Source organism: Stigmatopora nigra, chromosome 20 (assembly GCF_051989575.1).
Source record: "Stigmatopora nigra isolate UIUO_SnigA chromosome 20, RoL_Snig_1.1, whole genome shotgun sequence".
NCBI classification, from domain to species: domain Eukaryota; kingdom Metazoa; phylum Chordata; class Actinopteri; order Syngnathiformes; family Syngnathidae; genus Stigmatopora; species Stigmatopora nigra.
The window spans coordinates 3,432,239-3,455,735 of record NC_135527.1 but is presented as its reverse complement, the minus strand read 5'-3'; the positions used below and the strand labels follow the sequence as shown (position 1 = coordinate 3,455,735).

General features: G+C 39.7%; 3 protein-coding genes and 1 long non-coding RNA gene across 8 annotated transcripts in view; 1 reads left to right on the top strand and 3 right to left on the bottom strand.

Annotated features, from left to right (window-relative positions):
- Positions 1-389: 389 nt before the first annotated feature.
- Positions 390-23,497, bottom strand: part of LOC144213404 (uncharacterized) — a 30,099-nt gene continuing 6,991 nt past the window's right edge. The window contains exons 2-4 of one of the 5 annotated variants that reach the window (XM_077741851.1): positions 17,653-18,293; positions 12,358-12,501; positions 9,365-9,682 (exon numbers count right to left, since the gene is read on the bottom strand). In XM_077741851.1, coding sequence (XP_077597977.1) covers positions 12,361-12,501; positions 17,653-18,293 — 782 coding nt within the window. In that variant the 3' untranslated portion in view covers positions 9,365-9,682; positions 12,358-12,360. Of the gene's footprint in view, positions 1,131-9,364; positions 9,683-10,697; positions 12,502-17,652; positions 18,294-23,497 lie in introns of those variants that run through there. The other 4 variants (XM_077741853.1, XM_077741852.1, XM_077741854.1 and 1 more) reach the window with 4 other exon arrangements.
- LOC144213400 (uncharacterized) lies at positions 6,677-9,362 on the bottom strand. The gene has a single exon (XM_077741844.1). The coding sequence runs from the start codon at positions 8,948-8,950 to the stop codon at positions 7,910-7,912; it is 1,041 nt and encodes a 346-aa protein (XP_077597970.1). The 5' UTR covers positions 8,951-9,362; the 3' UTR covers positions 6,677-7,909.
- Positions 9,365-13,823, top strand: LOC144213418 (uncharacterized). The gene is made up of 2 exons (XR_013329955.1): positions 9,365-10,081; positions 10,166-13,823. It is a non-coding gene; the product is annotated as an uncharacterized LOC144213418 (long non-coding RNA).
- LOC144213407 (uncharacterized) lies at positions 16,674-17,643 on the bottom strand. The gene has a single exon (XM_077741858.1). It carries the CDS (start codon positions 17,590-17,592, stop codon positions 16,819-16,821), a length of 774 nt encoding a protein of 257 aa, XP_077597984.1. The 5' UTR covers positions 17,593-17,643; the 3' UTR covers positions 16,674-16,818.

Here is a 23,497-nt window from a genome sequence, read left to right as displayed (position 1 = left end):
GATATTTCCAAGACAATCTTTCACCACAAACTGAGCAGGAGAAAAGTTTCTCACCAGTGTCGGTTCTTGTGTTGCATTAAATTCCCCTTTTTAGAGAATATTTGAGCACAAAATGAGCATGCAAAGTGTTTCTCGCCACTGTGGGTTCTCGTGTGTACCGTCAAGTGCTCCTTCTGAGCGAATCTTTGGCCAGACAGTGAGCAAGTGAAAGGTTTCTCACCGGTATGAGTCCTCATGTGTTTTGTTAAATCTGACTTGGCAGGGAAACCTTCCCCACCTAGGGACCAGGAGAACGGTTTCTCGTCCGTTTGGGTTCTTTGGTGGATTTTTAAGGAGTTCTTGTGCGCAAATCTCTGGCTGCAGACCGAGCAGGCATAAGGTTTCTCCCCAGTATGCGTTCTAGTATGGATCGTCAATTTAGCCTTCTCGGCAAATCGTTGGCCACAAACCAAGCAGGAAAAAGGTTTCTCCCCTGTGCGTGTGTTCTCGTGTGCTGTGGCAGGTTCTGCTTGGAAGTCATTTTCTTACCGAAACTGAGCAGGAAAAAGGTTTCTCACCCGTGTGAGTTCGGGTGTGGTTGGTTAGGTTTTGCTTGGAAGACAATTTCTTCCCACAAATGGAGCAGGGAAAAAGTTTCTCTCCGGTGTGGCTCCTCATGTGCCTCCTCAAGTTGGACTTCTTCCCATAGGTTTTCCCGCACTGTGAGCATTTATGGTCTGCGGTGGCCGCATTGTGAACGTCGTCTTCGTCATTGGTGTCCAACGACGTAGACCCCGTCGCTATCTGTTAGCGGAGTGATGAGCTTGCGCGCTTCTGTTGAGCCGCTGCTAGCCTTGCTCAGATCGCCATCTTTGCTTTTTAATGGCTCAAAAGTGCATGTGAGGATGTCCATCTCTTCTTCTTTAAAATTGGGGGGGGGGGTCTCCTTCCTTTTTGAGGGGATTCTGCATCCCCTTAATGTGGGGGTTCCCAACTGTAATTAAATTCCTGCTCCTCTTTTACGAGTTCAAACTTTTCCTCCACTTTGATAAGTACAAATTCTTCCTCTTCTTTTTTGATATATGGCGACCTCTCTTCTTCTTTGAGACGAGCGGACGCCGGGTGGTCGAGACAATGCCCTTGGTGGATATCTGCAAGGTGGAGGAATGTCATCATGTACAAAATTCTTTGCTGATTACAGTTTTCATTCATGTTAATCTGTCTTTTCAAATGAAAACCGAGTAAACAGGACAACAGTATTGTTCTCAATATTGGCCAATTTTAAAAGACATTGTCATTGTAATAAATCTTCATCTGAAAACAAGTGCTATTTTAATAAACACTGTTTTGATGATCGCCAATTGGTGAAAAAAGTCATCAATGCACCAACTGAAAGATTATTTAACTTTATATGAAACGACGATGATTAATATTAACTATACACTCGTCAGAATAAAATCCTTAGTAAAATAATTATTAATCAGTAATGGAGAATAGATAACGAGACTGAACTTGGAATTTCTATTATGAACGGAATTTTCATCAACAATTTATTGAGTTATCCTGGGCGCCACAATTGAAAAACAGCGCCTTCTGATGGTCAAATTGCCACTTCTCATCTTTCAATTGCTCTTGTTTGGATATGTACTTGTACTACCAGTACTTGGACTAGAACTAAAAGCACGTGTACTTGCGTGCACGTGTGTGTCCTTGTACTAAACGTCGACTGATAAAACCGAACCGTACACCCGTGTAAAAGCTCAAAACGAATTTTCGGTATACGTGAACATCAGGAAAACGTGTTTTTGACGTTAAAACTGGGTCAGCTGACTCCGAGTTTTCACGTAACCGAAAACTAATGTCACACTCATCTGTGTTTACATGATGAACCTCAACCACGCAGGGTGAAAATAAATCTATAAATATTCAAATGATCACCTATATGAGAGATATGAGAGTTATAAAACCATTTACTTGACATTTTTGGGATTTGTTGTTAGCTAGCTCGGTGATGCGTTGATCCTAAACGCCTTGTTTGTCCCCTTATGTCGTAGTTATGCTAGGCTAAACTAAGCTAGGCTAAGCTAGGTTTCAGCCTCCGTTCATAAAATTCGAAAGGAAATGGAACAAATGCTCTGTTGCGATACTTTTGTTGGATTTGTACATGAGGCAAAGAAGAAATAAAAAGCGCAAAATAAAAAGCGTATTGCCTTAAAACCCCGTAAAAATTAAAATACTATTCCAAAACTGTCGTATTGATTTGACAGAAACCCCGTGTCGCCGCTAGGTGGCAGCATTGCGCCCAACTGCCGAAAATATGAGAGAAGAAGACTCACAGCCTTTTGGATTCACGTTTTTTGTTATTATATTCCTCATTTAAGTCACTTAAATTGACCCTATTGAAGTTTAAATTAGTCCTTTCTCTTTGTTTCATGTTTTATTTTGAAGCATAACTAAAAAAAAGTACGTTTTAAATCTAAGCAAATAACGCTTCTTTTTTTGTCACCTTTGAATTTGGGATGTTGATTTTATTCAACAAAAAGACCCCGAAATTATTTTCACCAAACAGAGAGCTTTATTAGAAGTACACAAAATATGACAAGATGACTTATAACATGACAAAATAAGGACATTGTACTACTTATTTAAACAAATTTCCTTCTTTCACACCATATTTCTACTGTTTCTTAGATCCTAGATTCAATGTATCAATTATTTTCATTAAAATTGATTATGTTTGAATAACACACGATATTCTTATTGAATTTGCAAACAAATTCAATAGACTAATACTGCAATTTTCAAATTTCGTTTTCAACTGTGAAGACATTTTCCACATTATTTACATCACATTATTGATTATTCACTTTGTAATTTCCTAATTTAGGCTCTATTTCGGATAGAATTGTGAAGTAATTAAAATCTTCAGCGACACTCAATTTTATTATACAGGCGCGCCCTTACTTACGAACAAACGGTACATACGAACATGCCAGCAAATTGCGTTTATGTCGAAAAATGTTCATAAGTTCGATTTTGTATTGCGCGCCTTTTTCTGAGTCGTGCGTCTTTCCGCCGCAAATACCTACGCCTGGCTCTGTGAGAGCTCAGCTCACCCAGCATCTACCTTCCTCTGCCCAGCTCGTTGCAATGCAGAAGTGCGTGGCGTACCACCAGTGCGAAAATAACCTTTTTCATTTCTATAATTAAATATCGGGTGCATCCATTATTCAATATGGTTGGTGAAAATCGAAAGGCTTCTAGTGAGGGAGGTGCAAGGAAGAGTCAAGCCATTTCCTTTGAAACCAAAGTGGCAAGAATAAAGAAGCTTGATGTGCGTGAGAAAGTGGTGAGCGTTGCACGGGAATACAACTAGAGCTCAGTTGATCATGCACAAAGAGGAGACTCCTGCAGTGACTAAACCCCAGGTGGTTGTTTCTACTACCAGCTCAAAAACCGCACAACCAGCAGCAAAGCCTGCCAAGAAGAAAAAATCGAAGAAGCCTAAAGCAGTAAAGTCAGGCTGGTTTGATATAGTCCAACAGACTGCCAAAGCCTAAGGTTTAACCAGGGACCTTTAGATCTTCAGTCAAATGCTCAAATGCTCTCTCACCAAAGATTTATCCGCTTCAGTAGGTCAATAAAAATTAACAAGAACTGTATATTGACTCTAGGGTCCCTAGTAAACTGAACTCAAATGGATTATTAGCTGATTAGATAAAGGCCAAGTGAGTGCTGAAGCCCAAGGTTAAACCAGGCAACTTTAGATCTTAGATCCAATGCTTTCCCATTGGAGCTATTTCAGGTCAGACTCACCACAAAAACACCATGAACTGCATATTGTCTATTGGTTAATTTACACTGTAAGAGCTCAAATATTTCCTTTTTGTTGCAAGTATTTTTCAATCCTGTTTGTGTTTCATTCATTGATTTATGTCCTTGTCAGCTGATTGGAAATCTGTTCCTTTATCAGAATACATCTCTGTTACTTGTCTTCTTCTGGCAAGATATCTTCTGATTCCATTGAGCCAAGCATTAGTGCTGAGGGAAGATGAAACTTTCAATAAATTAATTCATTCAACTTCCGTGTTGCGCATCCTTGTATCAATATTGCAAAAATGTAAACCAAAAATAATGATGGCTTACCTATTAGGGTATGTTTTGTCCATTGTCTACATTATAAAAGAAACAAGTTTTTCCAGGGTTAAAGAAACTGTTGGGAAATGTTATTTTTTCCATGACTCTATTTGAAATGTGAATTTTCATTACAGGGTGCAAAATTACCCGGGTTTGCTGCTGTTAATAACTACCTGGGATAGACCCAGCAAACCCTTAACCCACTTGAGGATAGGCAATACAGAGGATGAACAAGTGAATCCATAACACCCCGCTCATCTATTTCATAAATATGTAGGCAATTCCAACCCTTGTGGCAACCAACCCTGTTCTTCCTGAATGTAAAAAAAACTACTCTCATAAGATATTGCAACAAAAATGAAAACTTTCCCCATCTTAGTGGGATACATGATATCCATACATTTTTAGATGCAGTAGTTTTTCACGGTTAGAAAAAAAATAGCAATACGTACCCCCAAAAAATGGAAAAGGGAGAAAAGAGCATAATTTTGGTCAGCCTGCTCCACAAAGGCTAATATGTAATGTACACTATTAGCGAAACTGCAAGTTTAAATTCAACATGGTATCTTTTTTGTTAATCCCGGCACCGAATGTCTCGTACGTCGTTTTTTTGAAAATGGAATTTTATAAATGCAAAATGGATGACTGTGAATATCAGCACTAACCGTGCTATGACGGTCCCCAGCCAAGACCGAGGTTCTTCAACTGGCGATCCTGAAAGGCTCCAGCAGAAAGTTGGAAAAGCCACAAGTCTCACTATATCTCAGGGCAGCCAACTACTCTGGAATTCCATGAATTTCTCCAGAAATGCATCACAAACTCCGGACCACCTGCTTAAACTCGAGAAATCCTGAAGTTTTAATTTTTTTGAAGCAACCATTTTGGAAAAAGTACCATATTTCCAATTTAAATGCCTCAACATATTTCTCAAAATTCACACCATCGCTATGGCTTCCGTCATTTTGATTCAAATGCACAATAAACCACAAGAATTCGGTAACACGAGTGCTATGTGAATCATTACAGGTTCACAAGTTCCGACGAATGATTACACTTTTGCGAGTTCAGCGTCGCAATCGATTTGGAATTAATTGCATAGGTAACCCCTATCGCTTTAACAGTCTCGTTTTTATTTTTTTCATAAGGGAAGTAACTATTATCAAGGCTGACTAAACCACCAGTTTTTTTTTAAACAAATCCTATCATTTCCAGGGTTGTTCTAAAGAAAGTACTCGTACACAGCACTGACTGGTAAGTCAACCAGTCACTGGTTAAGTGCTAAATTAACGGCATTTTGGATGAAACCTCTAACACGAAACCCAGACAGTCACAGAAGTTTATTGGTTCGTATTTGACAAAATATCCCATGTTGGAGCCATCGCCAAAAAGACCGACATTTGCGCATTGCACTACATCCAAGTGTTCAGCGTGACAAGTTGGAATTACTGACAATAGAACACACGTATTATGCTGTACTTTTTCAATAGATTGCCAAAATGCAGTATTTCAATTAATGTACAAATATGTTTGATTTATATTTCCTATGCTTCTTTTTTTCTCCATTTGATAACAATTTTGCCTGAATCGCATTCACTTTAGAAACACTTTGGAATCGGGGCATGTCTACTCCTGAAATGGGGTCGGCGGAGGTTGGCACCTTTGATTTATGTTGTTGTTGTTGAGCCACCCAGGCGCCTAGGGGTTACCCTCAGCCGCGCGAGCGCTGCCACTGGAACGCGGATTAGTTCATCATTTCGACTAAATCTCTGGCAAGAAGCTGAACAGGAAAAGGGTCTATGACCGATGTGCGTAATTGTGTTTTAACGTAGCGTGCCACGTTCCTGGTTGGCAGGTCTGGGTGGTATTTTGTTGGATTCACAGGCCGCGCGGGGCGGGCCCCTCTCAGGCGACACCACGTGAACGCTTCCAACTTTGTCTCCCTTTGATATCTGTGCGATTGGTTTGATTAATTAGTTTTGAGAGTCAGCTTGTGAAAACCGGAGTGAGAAGAAGCAGAGTAGTGCAAGGGAAACATGCTGGGATCATAACCCAGAGGTCATTGAATCAAAACCATGCTCCGCTACGAATGGTAAGTTTTTTTTTTGCAGAAGAAAACTACCCCACTTTCAAGGTTTACTTTGAATTTGGAATGTTGAAGTTACAGTATCATCACATTGTAGAAACAAAACTATCTTTTATTTTTTATGAATTTGTCAAATTGTTCAAATTAATGTATTCCTTTTACTCTTAGTTTTATATCTTAGCAAATAACGTTTCTATTTTTTTGTCTTTTGAATTTGGAAAGCTGATTTTGTCATCAAAAAGACACAAACATTATTTTTCACCAAAAAAAGAGCTGTGTTGGAACCACCAAAAATATTACACGTTAAATCGGTTTAAAAACATGATTGATATCTTAAGGTATGACAAAAGTACATTGTACCACTTATTTATTTTGAGCAAATTAATAGTCTTTCACACACACCATATTTCTACTAATGTTTCTCAGATCCTAGATTTAATATATAAATAATTTTCATTAAAATGTGTGTTTGAATAACACTCAATTTTTTATTGGATTTGATAGCAAATTTAATAGACAAAAAATACATTTTTTCAAATTTCTTAGGCATGTCTTTAACTGTGAAGACATATTTTCCATGTGATTTACATCACATTATTGATTATTCACTTTCTAATTTCCTAATTTAGGCTCTACTATATCGGATAGAATTGTGAAGTAAATAAAATCTTCAACAACACTCAATTTGCTTATACAGTAATACCATGACACACGAGTGTACCAACATATGATAAAATTAGAGGTATGAGAAAACTTCTGAGCAAATTTTTGACTTGAGATATGAGATATTTGAGATATGAGCACACCAAATGGTTCCTGATCGGTGGAAAATTAGAACAATTAAGATGTTTTTCCATTGTAACATTCTGTTTTGTTTTTTTTCTCGGATGGAAACGGATCAATTTGTAATTTGTTAATTTCTATGGGAAGAATTGACTTGACATATGAGTAAATTGACATACTAGCTCGATCCCGCAGTAAATTCATAGCTTAATGTATTACTGTATTTGAATTAAAACACAAGATTTTCAGAATGCAAATTACAATAATACTTCGATTACAATGATCTTTCATATGGACATTGATAAAGCAAGCCAAGTCGTGATTGGCCACTGTTTATGACACCACATTTGCGTATTTTAAGTCTATCATTTCGACTAAATCTCTGGCAAGAAGCTGAGCAGGAAAAGGATTTCTGACCAATGTGGGTAATTGTGTTCTTAAGATATTCCTGCAACAAATTGGGCAAAAAAGGGCTTTTCTCCTGTGTAGTTTGTTAAGTCTTCTTTTTGGGTTCCCTTATGTGAATATCTTGGAACATTAACTGCGCCTGGAAAATGTTTTTAAATTGTGTAGCTTTTTAATTGGGCTGTTTTAGTGAATCTGTGGCCACAGACTGAGAAGGAAAACATTGTTCTACAGTCTGGGTCAATAAGTGTTCTTTTAAGCTTCCCCTTTGGGAAAATGTTCAACCACATCCTGAGCAGGAAGATGTTTTTTTGCCAGTGTGGGTTCTTGCGTGGCCTTCTAAGTGGTGCTGTATAGAAAAGGCTTTTCAACAGTGTGGGTTCTTAAATGGGTTTTTAAGCTTTCCTTGTCTGTGAATCGTCGACAACAAACTGCACATGAAAATGACTTTTCACCAGTGTGTGTTCTTGTGTGGCTTTTTAATGATTGCCCTTGAGAAAAGGCATGACCACAAATTGAACACTAAAATGTTTTTTCACCAGTGTGTGTTCTTGCGTGTGATCTTACGCTTCTTTTGTTTGTGAACGCTTGACCGCAAACTGAACAAGAAAATGGTTTTTCACCAGTGTGGGTTCTTGTGTGTCGTTTTAAACTTGCCTTCGCATTAAATGTTTTAGCACAAAATGAGCATGAAAATGGTTTTTCACCAGTGTGGTTTCTTGTGTGTCTTTTTAAACTTCCCTTCTCATTAAATGTTTTAGCACAAACTGAGCATGAAAATGGTTTTTCACCAGTGTGGGTGCTAAGGTGGACTTTTAAGCTTGTCATTTGTGTGAATCTTTGACCACAAACTGAACACGAAAATGGTTTTTCACCAGTGTGTGTTCTTGCATGTCTATTTAAGTGTCCCTTCTGTGCGAATGCTTGACCACATACTGAGCAAGAAAATGTTTTTTCACCAGTGTGGTTACTTGCGTGATATTTTAAGCTTTTTTTGCGTGCGAACAATTGACCGCAAACTGAACAAGAAAATGGTTTTTCACCAGTGTGGGTTCTTGTGTGTGCTTGTAAATCTTGCTTTTGAGAAAAGGCACGATCGCAAGTTGGACACGAAAATGGTTTTTCACCAGTGTGGGTTCTTGTGTGTATTTTTAAATTTCCCTTCTCAGTAAATTTTCTACCACAAACTGAGCATGCAAATGGTTTTTCACCAGTGTGGGTTCTTGTGTGTATTTTTAAGTGATCATTGTCTTTATATCTTTTACCACAAACTGAACACGAAATTGGTTTTTCACCAGTGTGTGTTCTTGCATGTCTATTTAAGTGTCCCTTCCGTGCGAATGCTTGACCACAAACTGAGCAAGAAAATGGTTTTTCACCTGTGTGGGTTTTTGTGTGCCTTTTTAAGCTTCCCTTCTGCGTGAATGTTTGACCACAAACTGAACACGAAAATGTTTTTTCAACAGTGTGGGTTCTTGTGTGCATTTTAAATTTTCCCTTGTGTGTAAATATTTTTCCACAAACTGTACATGATAAGGATTTCTCCCCAGTGTGGCTCCTCATATGTCTTTTCAAAGAAGACTTTTTACCAAAAGTTTTCCCACACTGTAAGCAGTTGCAGAGTTTGTCGCCCCTGGGATTTTTCTTGACATCTTCAACATCATCATTGTCAAAAAGCAAGTTGTTGTCATCTGATAAAGGAGCAATTACATTTTCTGCTCGCCATCCTTCTATTGAGCTGCCACTCGGAAGCTCCGCCCCTCTGTTGGTCACACCCAGATCATCTTCACTCTTGAAAGGCTCACTAGTTGACCATTTGACACAGTCCTCGTTATTGATTGGAGGTTGCTCTTCTCTTTTGCACTGTTCAGGGAACTCTGGCTCCTGCTCTATAATTTGAGGAAAAGTTGCGGCGTTTCCAGGCTCCACCCCTACGCCAGCCACGCCCAGATAACCCCACTTCACGGACTCACCAGGTGACATAATCTTCCTCATTTTTGATTGGAAGTTGCTCATCTATAATTGTTTGTTGAGAGAACTCTGGCCCCTCCTCTTTAATTTGGGGCCATGATGAGGTGTTTGTAGGCTCCGCCCCTCCGCTGGCCTCACCCAGATCGTCTTGCCTCGTCAAGGCCTCACCAGGTGACCAGGTGACATCATCTTCCTCTTTTTGGATTGGAAGTTGCTCTTCTCTTATTTGTTGTTGAGGGAACTCTGACTCCTCCTCTTTGATTCGGGGGAGCTCTTTAAGGCCAAAAAACTCTTGCCCATCAGGACTAACATTTTCCCTGAAACCTGCAAAGACAAAAAGATATGTATCACTACATGTAATGGATGTATTTATCAGATTATGGTTGATTATTTGGCAATAATATATGCCAGAAAAGTCATGTTTTATATGTGATCCAGTCATCCGGTACACAATCTAATAACAAAATAGTGGTGACATTCAGATTATGTTGATTATTAAAAATATTTGATTCTTTTCATTCATTGTTATTCATCACATAAACATCCAAAATTATTCCAAAATCTATTTTTTTCACACTGACCTAATTTCACCGAACAGCTTCCTGTTCGAGTGATGCAAAAATAAGTAATGTAATGTTTTCAATCGCATAATTTTATGAGGTGAATTGTTTTTAACCACTATGGGTTCTTATATGGGATTTTACATTCTGCCGATGAGAAAAGGCTTGACCAGAAAATGAGCATGAAAATTGTTTTTCACCAGTGTGGGTTCTTGTGTGTATTTTTAAACTTCCCTCCGTTGTAAAGGTTTGACTAACAAACTGAGCACGAAAATGGTCTTTCACCAGTGTGGGGCCTTAGGTGTATTTTTAAGCTTTTCTTCAATTAGAACGCTTGACCACAAACGGAGCACAAAAATGTTTTTTTTGCCAGTGTGGCTCCTCATGTCTTTTCAAATTACTTTTTCCCAAACGTTTTCCCACACAGAGCATTTGCAGCCACAGGGATTGCTTAAAACTTTGCTCGTCATGAACCACGCTATCGCCATCTGGTGGAGGAGCGAAGACGTTGTCTACTTGCATTCCATTTGCTAAGATGCAAAGTTTTAGTTGTGAGGCCGACGCGTGAACCGCTCATCCGCCGGGCCGCCCCTTCATAGATATTTATCATTACATTTTATTATTACTAAATCATTTATGTGTAGTAGACATGCACCTGCTTAGGGCAGGCGGTGTGTGCCAATAGCGAGCAATGATGATGTTGCTCACACTGGTACTCAGTGTGCTCAGGAAGGCTGTCTTTCTGCCCAGACAAACAAAAAAGTAGAGGGAACATTGGGTTGTTTGCACTTAGACATGTAGTTTATTTGTTTCTAGAACAGACATGGGCAAACTACGGCCTGTTAGGTTTTGTTCTTGCAGACATTTTCACGTGTGGATTCTGATGATGGCAGCACTTTTGTTTGTAGCTGCTAGCTAAAATAAGCTAAGATAAAGTAGGGTGCAAAGCTTTAACGGGTACTTCGACGGTTCGAGGACTTGTTTCTTTGATAGCTGCTACCTAATATAAGCTAAGATAAAGCATGAACACACGACCTTTACCCTTAATAACTGCTAGCTAGGCTAAGCTACATTAGCCCAGAAAATTCCAAATGGTTCTTTGGTGACTTGTTGCTTTGATAGCTGCTAGCTAAACTAAGCTAAATTAGCCTGGAAAAGCATTCGGCGACGTATTCCTTTGATAGCCGCTAGGCTTAGCTAAAGTAGTGCGCACAGGTCCAACGAGTTCTTGGATGACCCGGACTTGTTCCTTTGGTAGCTGCTAGCTAGGCTAAGCCAAAGAAGGTTTTGCTGATAGTGATGGGACGATCGACACTGGTCACAACATTAATGGTAACAGTATTATGTTATCTCACAGATGTCTACATAGTGCATTGACAACAATTTTCTTTAGAATTGAAACAGTTCTAAGACAAGTGTTACACACAATTCCAATGATACTGATAGTAATAAAACACATGTAACCTTCCTATCTAAAACACTTCTTTAGAAGTAGCACTTTTACGACAAGTAACATTGTTAACATAATACATATCAAACATATCTGTTCATTCACCATTACTAATGGCAATAAAACACAATTATGTTGTCATAACACGTTACAGGAAACATTGCCTACAGAACCAGAATGTTGTCTTTGGTTTGGTTTTACTCCCAACACACCCCAAGTGATGCCAATGAAGACAAGAATCACATACAACTGATGGCTTACTGTGGAGGTTATCGCCCTAGTTGTTGCACAAGTACACAATTGTTAACAAATACTCATAATATTTGGCAGTTATAGTTTATTTTATTAGTGGTAAACTCACCAAATTTTACATTGATCAAATTGACAGTTAAAAAACATTCTGTTCACTCAATTAGCATGCAATTGATAGATTTTGACATTGGGTGAATCTGTAACTAATGACTATTAATTAACATTGGGTGAATAGGGGATTTTATTAACCATTCAACCAATCTAATTGAAATTTGATGTGTTATTGCCACTTATAAAATAAACAATAACTGCCAATTATTGTGAGTGCTGCTTTAGAAATGGAAGAAATATTGCCAAATTTCAATTTTCGTAATGGATTGACTTTGCCTATAGTAGTATCCCTGTGTTTTGATGACTCAAAGACAAATCAGACCAATATTAATATAATGCTCAGATAGTGGACTGTTATTTGATAAAAGTTGCAAAAATATGAAAGGAGGGTAAGGGTTTATTATATAAATAAATAAGATATACTGTCCCACCAGCTAAATATCCATATGGGGCCATATAGGCTATTTGGTCGGTCACCGGCCAAATGGTCCCAAGGACTTTTTGACCGGTTACCGGCTACCGGGCCACTGCCATAATAATTTTACATCAATAGAATACTTTTAAGCCTTAGAGATATTTTTTCATTAAACATTGAGGGAATTAATGGAAATAAAAAGTCAACCCACGTTCTAGTCTACATCCTTTGAGGTCAAAAAGTTCCTCCTGGAACTTTTGGCCGTTTCGTTCCTGCGGACATCTCCACGCGTATTAGCCAGGAAAATTCCAACGAGTACTTCAGTGACTTGTTTCTCTGATAGCTGCCAGCTAACCTAAGATAAAGCATAAACAATCATTTCACGACTTGCTCCTTCGATTGCTGCGAAGCTTAGCTAAAGTAGTGCGCAAAGGTCCAACGAGTTCTTGAACGACCCGGACTTGTTCCTTTGCTAGTTGCTATTCAAGCTAAGCTAAAGAAGGTTTTGCTGATAGTGATGGGACGATCGAAACTAGTGCGTCAGCACTGCGACGAGAGTTCAAGAGTGAAAGCCGGAAGAAGGGCGTGTATAGCTTTAAGAAAGAATCACATGACCGGTAAGAGAATGTATTGTTTGGCCAAAGTGTTTAGTATTAAGAAATAAACAGTATCAAAGTTTCGTATGTCTGTTTGACGGGCTTTTGCATAATTATGATCGATTTATCAAAGGAACAACTCGTTCTAAGAACTTTTCCTCCGTGTGGACTCATTTTGACCGTGTGACGCAAAACGAAATCATTTTTTCCCAATGATTTAACAGTTAACAAAAATGTGGATGAGTTAAAAGTTGTTCCACAAATTTGATCTATTTTACATCTCCGTTTGGAATTAAAAAAAAAAAAAAGGATTTTTTCTTTTTACCTGCAATGATTTTATAACCACTACAGGGTTCACGAATGGGTGACCAACACGGTGCTGACACTGTCAATAGTAAGAATTTCTTGAAAAGAAATAACTATGTCTAGTAAGGTTCTCTCTGTTTTTTATTCTCCCATTATTAATAACAGTGTAGATGTATATTTGGAAACATCAAAATAGTTGCGAAATATTTTTTCAATCGAAATAGCAATTGTAAGTATATATATGATCAATACTGTTGTTGATGCTACAATGTCATTTGTTTGTGTGTGTGTGTTTAGTTTTTTTAGGCGATAAAATAATTTATTAAATAGCAATTCATTTACATTCATTTTTGGTCCAGGTTTGCTTTTATTATGATATGTTCGTTTTCTCAATGGTCTTGTATTGTTAACTTAAAGTACTAAAGTACACAGAATGAAGGACACAATAGTCTTAGTTCTAATCATTTCTATTCCTAAGTAGTCATGTACAATATATTTTCAAAAAGTGGTGGCTTATGTTTCTTATCAGCAATCATTGGCATGTTCAAAAATGAAGTCAAATTTGTATAAGTGTCAATTAGGAAAATCACCTTTCACATTTGTAATTAATTGTGTTGAAATGAGTTGAAACTAAATGAAATTAAATGTTAAGTCTTCCAATAGATACAACACGTGGAATTGTGGATGTTATTTTTTTGTAAAGCTGCATGTGCAAGTGTGTTAACAATAACAATGATTCTGACCAGTACTAATATAGAGGATTTATGACTTGGAACAGCAATATGTCTTGTAATCTATTTGTATGTTATGTAATGGTGAATGTGTATACTAATAAAGATTATGTGATTTAAATTTGGGGTGCTTTGTTTCATGTCGTGTGTTAACTAAATATCTCTAGGGGTGTACTTAGTCACATAAAGGGTGGATTTTAAAGATATTTTATATTATTGTGGTGTCACAAAGATGTCTTAAGAGGGGTATTTAAATGTCTATACCTGAGACAATCGGTTAGTATTCACAACAAAACTGTATGTAATTCTGTTTGTTCTTAAGAAATAAGTATTCTAATAAGTGTGTGTCAAGCATGTCACATGGCTGACTACCTATCTAAGGATGGAATTATTCTATGAAAGGCTGGATCTATTTAGTATAGTGGAGCTCAGCCTCTCGGTAAGTGATTAGTTTGTTAGTTCTAATGGGTATGTATCATAGTAGAGACACTTCCCTACTTACGAACATTCAACTTACGAACAAACGGTACTATGAACATGTCTGCGAATTGGGTTTTTGTAAAAAATCGTTCACAAGTTCGATTTTGCATTGCGTGCCTTTTTCCGAGTAGTGTTTCTTCCCACCGCTAATACTGACGCCTGGCTCTGTGAGAGCCTCCTTCTCTGCAGTGCGGAAGTGCGTGACGTATCTCCAGTGCGCAAAGAACCTTTTTCATTTTTATCATCAATATCTCGTGCATCCATTATTCAATATGATTGGTGAAAAGCGAAAAGCTTCTAGTAAGGGAAGTGCAAGGAAGAGGGAAGCCATTTAATTCGAAACAAAAACAAAAGTGGCAATAATAAGGAAGCTTGATGTGTGTGAGAAAGTGGTGAGCGTTGCACGGGAAAACAACATGAATCGTTAGGACGTCAGTACCATTTATGAACAGAAAGATCGGGTAGCAGGACCTAAATATTGAACATTGCACAAAGGTTGCAAATCAATTGAATGATGCCATATAGTGCTACCGCATCATTTATGATGGAACAAAAAGAAAACTGCAATCGTCATTAGATAGCTTCTTTTGGCCAGTTTCTAGTAAATCCCTCTCTCTCTCTCTCTCTCGAATGTATACAGTACTGTATGTATTCTCTCAATTTTATTAAATGTTTTTTTCAGTACAAACCAATGCCGGTTAGTTATAAAAGCCTTAAACATACAAATGCACTTATATAAACCTTAAATATAAACATACAAATTAAACATAAATTATAATACAAAATATAGCACTGAATCAACTTCAATTTGAACAATTTTAATGTATGAACACTTTCAACTTATGAACAAGCGATCGGAACCTAACTCGTTCGTAAGTAGGGGAGCAGTACAGTAATACCTTGACATACAAGTGTTCCAACATACGGGACAAATTTCAGATATGAACCTACCAGGTGGTTCCCAAATGAGTCAGTAGTAAATTAGAACAAATTTGATGTTTTTTTTAGGATGGAAATGGCTTAATTTATATTTTGTTCATTTCTATGGGAAGAATTGACTTGAGATACGAGTCAATTGACATACTAGCTCAATCCTGCAATGAACTAGTATCTTAAGGTAATACTGTATTTGAAGTGTGGATTGTTATTACACATTAAAGAGTGTAAACTTGATTTTCAGAATGCAAAATTCAATTATACTTTGATTACAATGATCTTTCATACAGAATTTGATAAAGCAAGCAAACCCTTCCTTGGCTATTGCTTGTCACAACACATTTACATCTTTTAAGTCTATCCTTACGACTTAATCTCTGTTATGTTTTTAAGATATACCTGCCACAAATTGAGCAAAAATGTGCTTTTCTCCTGTGTGGGTTGTTGAGTCTTCTTTTTAGGTTCCCTTATGTGAAAATGTTGGAACTTTAACAGCGCCTGAAAAATGTTTTGGAATTGTGCAGCTTTTTAATTGGGCTGTTGTAGCGCATCTGTGGTCACAGACTGAGCAGGAAAACATTGTTCTCCAGTGTGGGTTAATAAGTGTTCTTCAAAGGTTCTCTTTTCGGAAAATGTCCGACCACAAACTGAGCAGGAAAATGGCTTTTTACCTGTGTGTACTTATGTGCCTTTTTAAGTTTTGCTGTTGAGAAAATGATTTACTACAAACTGAACACGAAAATGGCTTTTCACCAGTGTGGGTTCTTGCATGCCTATTTAAGTGTCCCTTCTGTGTAAATCTTTCACCACAAACTGAACACGAAAATGTTTTTTCACCAGTGTGGGTTGTTGTGTGTCTTTTTAAGCTTCCCTTCTCTGTGAATCCTTGACCACAAACTGAACATGAAAATGTTTTTTCACCAGTGTGGGTTCTTGTGTGTCTGTTTAAGCTTCCCTTCTGTGTGAATCTTTCACCACAAACTGAACACGAAAATGGTTTTTCACCAGTGTGGGTTATTACGTGTTTTTTTAAGGTTGCCTTCACTGAGAATCTTTGACCACAAACTGAACATGAAAATGGTTTTTCACCTGTGTGTGTTCTTGCATGGTTAATTAAGCTTCCCTTCACAGTGAATCTTTGACCACAAACTGAACACGAAAATGGTTTTTCACCAGTGTGTGTTCTTGCATGGTTTTCAGAATGCAAAATTCAATTATACTTTGATTACAATGATCTTTCATACAGAATTTGATAAAGCAAGCAAACCCTTCCTTGGCTATTGCTTGTCACAACACATTTACATCTTTTAAGTCTATCCTTACGACTTAATCTCTGTTATGTTTTTAAGATATACCTGCCACAAATTGAGCAAAAATGTGCTTTTCTCCTGTGTGGGTTGTTGAGTCTTCTTTTTAGGTTCCCTTATGTGAAAATGTTGGAACTTTAACAGCGCCTGAAAAATGTTTTGGAATTGTGCAGCTTTTTAATTGGGCTGTTGTAGCGCATCTGTGGTCACAGACTGAGCAGGAAAACATTGTTCTCCAGTGTGGGTTAATAAGTGTTCTTCAAAGGTTCTCTTTTCGGAAAATGTCCGACCACAAACTGAGCAGGAAAATGGCTTTTTACCTGTGTGTACTTATGTGCCTTTTTAAGTTTTGCTGTTGAGAAAATGATTTACTACAAACTGAACACGAAAATGGCTTTTCACCAGTGTGGGTTCTTGCATGCCTATTTAAGTGTCCCTTCTGTGTAAATCTTTCACCACAAACTGAACACGAAAATGTTTTTTCACCAGTGTGGGTTGTTGTGTGTCTTTTTAAGCTTCCCTTCTCTGTGAATCCTTGACCACAAACTGAACATGAAAATGTTTTTTCACCAGTGTGGGTTCTTGTGTGTCTGTTTAAGCTTCCCTTCTGTGTGAATCTTTCACCACAAACTGAACACGAAAATGGTTTTTCACCAGTGTGGGTTATTACGTGTTTTTTTAAGGTTGCCTTCACTGAGAATCTTTGACCACAAACTGAACATGAAAATGGTTTTTCACCTGTGTGTGTTCTTGCATGGTTAATTAAGCTTCCCTTCACAGTGAATCTTTGACCACAAACTGAACACGAAAATGGTTTTTCACCAGTGTGTGTTCTTGCATGGTTAATTAAGCTTCCCTTCACAGTGAATCTTTGACCACAAACTGAACACGAAAATGGTTTTTCACCGGTGTGGGTTCTTGTGTGTCTATTTAAGCTTCCCTTCTCTGTGAATGCTTTACCACAAACTGAGCATGAAAATGGTTTTTCACCCGTGTGGGTTCTTGCGTGTATTTTCAAATAAGACTTTTTCCCAAAGGTATTCCCACACTGAAAGCATTTGCAAAGTTTGTCACCGCTGGGATTTTTCATATCTTCATCATCATCATCAACATCAAGCAACTTGTTGCCATCTGATAAAGGATAAATTACATTTTCTGCTCGCCATCCTTCTGTTAAGCTGCCGTTCAGAAGCTCCACCCCTCTGTTGGCCACGCCCAGATCATCTTCACTCTTGAAAGATTCCACAGTTGAACATTTGACACATTCGTTTTTGATTGGAGGTTGGTCTTCTCTTTTGCACTGTTGAGGTAACTCTGGCCTCTCCTCTTTAATTTGGGGCCATACTGAGGCGTTTGCAGGCTCCGCCCCTTCACTGACCACGCCCAGATAATTCCTTTTCACGGACTCACCTGGTGACCAGGTGAAATGATCTTCCTCCTTTTTGATTGGAAGTTGCTCTTCAATTTGTTTTTGAGGGAACACTGGCTCCTCCTCTTTGATTTGGGGGAGCTCAACTTCCCCTTCAAGGTCAACAGACTGCTGCCCATCAGCACCAAGATCATTGTTTGCAGGCTCCGCCCCTCCGCTGGCCACGCCCAGAACATCTTCCCTCTTCACGAACTCACCAAGTGACCAGGTGAAATTATCTGCCTCCCCTTTGAATGGATGTTGCTCGTCTCTCATTTGTTGTTGAGGGAACACTGGCTCCTCCTCTTTGATTTGGGGGAGCTCAACTTCCCCTTCAAGGTCAACAGACTGCTGCCCATCAGCACCAAGATCATTTCCGAAACCTGCAAAGACAAAGATAATTGACTTATCATTTTCAAATTACATTAATCCCTCGCTACTTCGCGCTTCAGCTATCGCGGACTCAGAGCTTCGCAGATTTTTTTCAGGAAAAAAATTAATAAAAAATTGAAAGATATTAAATTAAAATTATAAATTACATCGTCTTACAAGGTGTGGAAACAAAATATTCAATTAGAATTAGTAATTTCATCATTTTATAAAATTTTAAAACAAAAAATGCATGTATGCGCAAAGCATCATGGGGGAATCACGGCCGCATCACGGGCATAAGCGCGCAAGCTGATTGCTCACTGAATGTACTCGACTCCCCATTGGCCCATTCACCACGGAAGCCCAAGCTTCTCCCGATGCCCATTCTCAGTCCACGCTTATCTCGTGCTGTACAGTACGCTTCTCGGCAAGTTAAGCGCAAAAGTTTTGTGAAACCCTTCGTGATGCCTCCCAAACGCTCTCCATCCCTTGGTGCTTCTAGTGAGCCGAAGAAAAGGCGAAAGATGTTGACCATTACCGAAAAAGTGAGTTTATTGGACAACTTGAGAGCAGGAAGTAGCTACGCTAGCGTAGCTCGACATTGCGGCCTGAATGAATCCACGGTGCGGTACATAAAAAAGGAGGAGAAGAACATCCGAACAAAGCATGGATCACCAAGTCCCTCACACTTAATTGGTTCTTTCACTCTTCCATACCACAGGTAAAGCTTTACCTAGCTGAAAAGGGACTGGCCTTCAAAGTGGTTCTCCTCATGGACTATGCAGGAGGTCATGCAGCTAATTTGCACCATGAAGGGGTGCAGGTGCAGTTCCTGTCAGGTTTAGAACCATATACATTCAATAACTTCGGATCAGAGGTAGCACACGCAGAGTCGGCTTGATGAGATTTTCAAAGACTTCAGCTGAAGGAGGTGTCAGAATAGCCAGCTCTGGGAGATGAGTCCACCGCCCAGCGTGACCAGTTCGAATCCCTACCTACCTCCAACAGTTGAGCTGGTTTTATTAACAAAGGGTCATGTGACCTAGGTACAAACTTAAGGCGGGAAGAGGTGAACAAAGAAATGGGTCTGTCTTGGTATATGACGTGCCCCTAACTCATAGGTCTCATGAAGGAAATTTCCACTAGGCTATCCAAAATTCTATTCTAGTGACTATAATAAATTCTATACTCCACAGTTCCTTCCCCCAACACCACTTCCCTTATACAGCCCATGGATCAGGGGGTTATTAGGGCCTTCAAAGCCCTCTACAATAGGGCGACAATGGAGGGTCTCATCTTCTTCATTGAAGAGCCCGACGAGACCTTCCGCATGAAATCTTATTGGAAGGACTACAACATAGCCACGTGTCTGACTAACATTCAGAATGCCCCAAAGGACATGAAAGAACAGACACTCGTCTCCAGCTGGAGGAAATTGTGGCCAAAGAAAATCACTCATGACGATGAGGGTTTCACGCCTAACGAAATCCATCACTCTGCCGTTGATAAGGCTGTCAGGCTGACTCGGTCAGACTGAAGGCTTCTCGGATATGTTCTCGGATATGACGGCTGATGAGATTAAAAATCTCATCGACTGTCACTCAGACCCACTGAGAGAGGAGGACCGACAGGAAATGACTAAGTCGGCGAGTGAGGGGGAAGACGAGTCTGCAGGACCTCTTCAATGCTGTCAAAGACCTCCAAAAAAGGCCAGAGAAATGGACGATAACATGGTGAGGGCCGTCGAGTTCAGCAATCGCATCGATGACGTCATGGCTGTTTATAGGCGCATCTTCACCGACCCCCCAAAAAAAACAACATTCACAAATCCCCATAACCCCCATGTTTCTTACACGCAAAAGAACTGCGGAAGATCCATCCGGACTGCTATGATATTTTTGAATTTCTGAGTTTTCTGTATAAAAGTTTACATTTATTACATTTGCAGTTTTTTTACTGGTTTATACTGTATGTATACTGTATTTGATTTATTTGTCTGCACCAACATAACACCTGCATTCTGATGTGGAATAAAACACCTGAATGAACAGCATATTAGCCTGGTGGTGGTTTTGTACACGCGTTATACCTTTCTTTAAGCATTTTTGAAGGGGCACCCCTACTTCGCGGAAATGCACTTATTGCGGGTGGTCCCGGTCCCCATTAACCGCGATAACCGAGGGAACACTGTAGAGCCACACCTCACCCTCACCTAGCTGGATCAGACGATCTCTGCCTGCCCCCCCCCCCATACACCCCACTCCAGAGCCTAACAAGGCCACAAATAAAGATAATAAAAAAGGCCTGAGGACACCCTTTTTCAGCTGACTACACGTACACTGTACTTTCCTACATCAAAAACTGCACGGTCAACGTCACTGTTAATAAACGGGTATGGGCCTTTTCCGAACGAAAAACCCTGGATGACCAATGAGACACAGACACACATCAAATGCCACAACACCGCATTCAGGTCAGGGGAAAAGGCACAATATGGCGCTGCCAGAGCAGACCTGAAGAGATGCACTAAAACGGCCAATGCAGCGTATATAAGGAACATTGAGGAGCACTTCACAGAAAATAACCCAAAGAAATGGCGGGGAATACGACATATTACCAACTACATTAACAATAATATGTCTGTTAATGCAGATCCCTCACTAGCAAAGAAACTGAACCGTTTCTTTGCCCACTTTGAGACTGACAAATCAGACCCAGTCTCAACACCACCACCACCCTGCAGCAATACACTGAAGTTCCAGGAACAGAAAGTGAGAATGGTAATACGGTCTGTGAACAACAGGATGGCTGCTGGCCCAGATGGAGTACCTGGGAAGGTGCTCAAAGCCTGTGCTGACCAGCTGGCTGGAGTCTTCACAAAAATGTTCGATTGTCCCCTGCAACAATACATCATCCCATCCTGCCTGAAATCTGCCACCATTATCCCTGTCCCCAGAAAGGCAACCATTGACAGCATGAATGATTATAGGCCTGTTCTACTCACGCCTGTGATCATGAAGTGCTTTGAAAAGTTGGTCTCCCGCCATATCAGGGATACATCCCCTCCCTCAGTTGAGACTCATCAGTTTGCTTATAGCGCAAACTGGTCCACTGAGGACGCTATAGCTCAACAAACAGCACTGAGCCACCTAGAGCACCTTGGGAATTACGCGAGGATGCTTTTCATTGACTATGGCTCAGCCTTCAACACTATAAAACCGGACATTCTGGCTGACTAACTCTATCACCTTGGACTATCCTCTTCCATCTTCTGCTGCATAAAGAAGTTCTTAACCAACCGGCCACAAACTGTTAGACTTGGTCCCCACCTCTCTTCTTACATTACACCGAGCACTGACTCCCCTCAGGGCTGTGTACTGAGTCCTTTTCTGTACTCCCTGTACAAATACGACTGTACACCAACCCACAAGTCTAACTCCATCTTCAAATTTGCTGATGACACCACTGTGGTCGAACTCATCTCAGGGGATGAGTCGGCACACAGAGACCAGGTCAACAAACTGTCTTCGTGGTGCTCGGTGAACAATCTCACACTGAACACCACGAAAAGTAAAGAAATAATCTGTAAAGTTGCGTCAAACATTAACAAGTGCATTTCAAAGGACATACATATTTCCTATTGGCTCTGACAAATCCGCAGCCAAACAGTGACACTTCCAAATTCCCTATAACAAAGAACAACCTGTCAATAATCATAATGATGTCTTTAACATGTCTCAGTGACTGTTGTACCTTTTCCATGACATCATTGCTGAAACTTAATAAAAGCACGACTTGGGACTTGGGAAGAAGAGAAGGTCCGCAGAGCCGAGTGCGTGTCCATAATGGACTCGCGCCACCAACCTTCCCCAGCCGCGCGGTTGCTTTAAAATATAACACAGTCTCATGCCTCGTTTTTCCTTTGTGCACGGTTGGTAAGTATGGGGATCTGTAACTTCAGACCCAACATTTAACTGGTGCCGAAAACCCGACCTGTATCTGGGCTGACGACCGTCGCCGGACTGAGGACACCGAGAATCTGTCGACAGCGTCTCCCATTGCGAGACGGGTCTCCCCCTCCGGCCCCGGCCGTCTGCCCGGAGACCGGGTCCCGCGAACCAGACCGGCACCAAGGACTAACAGGTATTTGCTGTTTAATTAATACGCTTATCACGATTTACAAAAGTTTGCAAAAAGAACACCAAATAAGTAACATAAAAGAGGCAGTGTTTTGAAAAGGAAACACCAAATAAGTAACATAAGAGAGGCAGTGTTTTGAAACATAAACACCAAATACCGGTAGGAACGTTCAAGAGGAACGTTCTAGAGGACGTGGGGAGTAAAGAGAAGCGCTAGGGCTGGGCCCGTGAGGAAAAAAACCCATGGTACATGTAGGCCGGACATCAAAGGGATCACTGTAGTATTCGAAGAGATCCGTAACACTTATTTAACTCGTTTTTTCTAACCTGTTAAACAAAAGTGGCGTTATCGGGTGTTTGGTCAGTGGAAATTAAACGTCGCCGCAAATACGTAACAATTTGCACCTCCCCACTCCGCTCATGAAAATAGCTGTGTTCAAAATAATTAATATTTCATAAAACGTAAAACATTTCCAGAGAAAACGGTGCACCAAAATTAAGAGTAGTATAGTGAGAGTGTACGCGCGTGTGTGCGTGTCTCTGCGTGTGTCCGCGTGTGTGTGCGTGCGTCTCTGTGTGTGAGTGAAGGGAAAAGCGTAGCCGCCGCCCGCTCCGGAGTAGAAAATAGAAAAAAGAGGAAAAAAAGAGTAGAAAAACTGGGCCAGTCACTGAGAAAAGCATGCAAGTAATCTTCATATGAATAGATATAAATATAAATATATACATACATATATACAAGAACGCTGTGAAACGTTCATAAATCTTGATGATTGCCGCGCAAAATAGGACTTTAAACGGCGAAAGATAAACTTAGACGGATAAATAAGATGTAATTATATACAAGTTATTATAATAATATACCAAGTATTTAAGAGATAAGGATTTAGAAGCAGAGGAAATCAACAATATTAAGGATATCAAGCATAAAGACAATGCATAGAGGGTAAATTACAAATTCATTTAGGATAAGCATGATTTATCTTGGATGAAGTTTGCCCTGAACAGATCCAAGATGCTTTAGCGCGAGTCATATTAATGACTATTAGAATACAACGGATTGCATAAGTATCAAACAA

Excerpts from the sequence above, each read along its gene's own strand:
- LOC144213400 (XM_077741844.1), bottom strand. The coding sequence starts at position 8,950 with ATGAGGAGCCACACTGGGGAGAAATCCTTATCATGTACAGTTTGTGGA.
- LOC144213407 (XM_077741858.1), bottom strand. The coding sequence starts at position 17,592 with ATGAAAAATCCCAGCGGTGACAAACTTTGCAAATGCTTTCAGTGTGGG.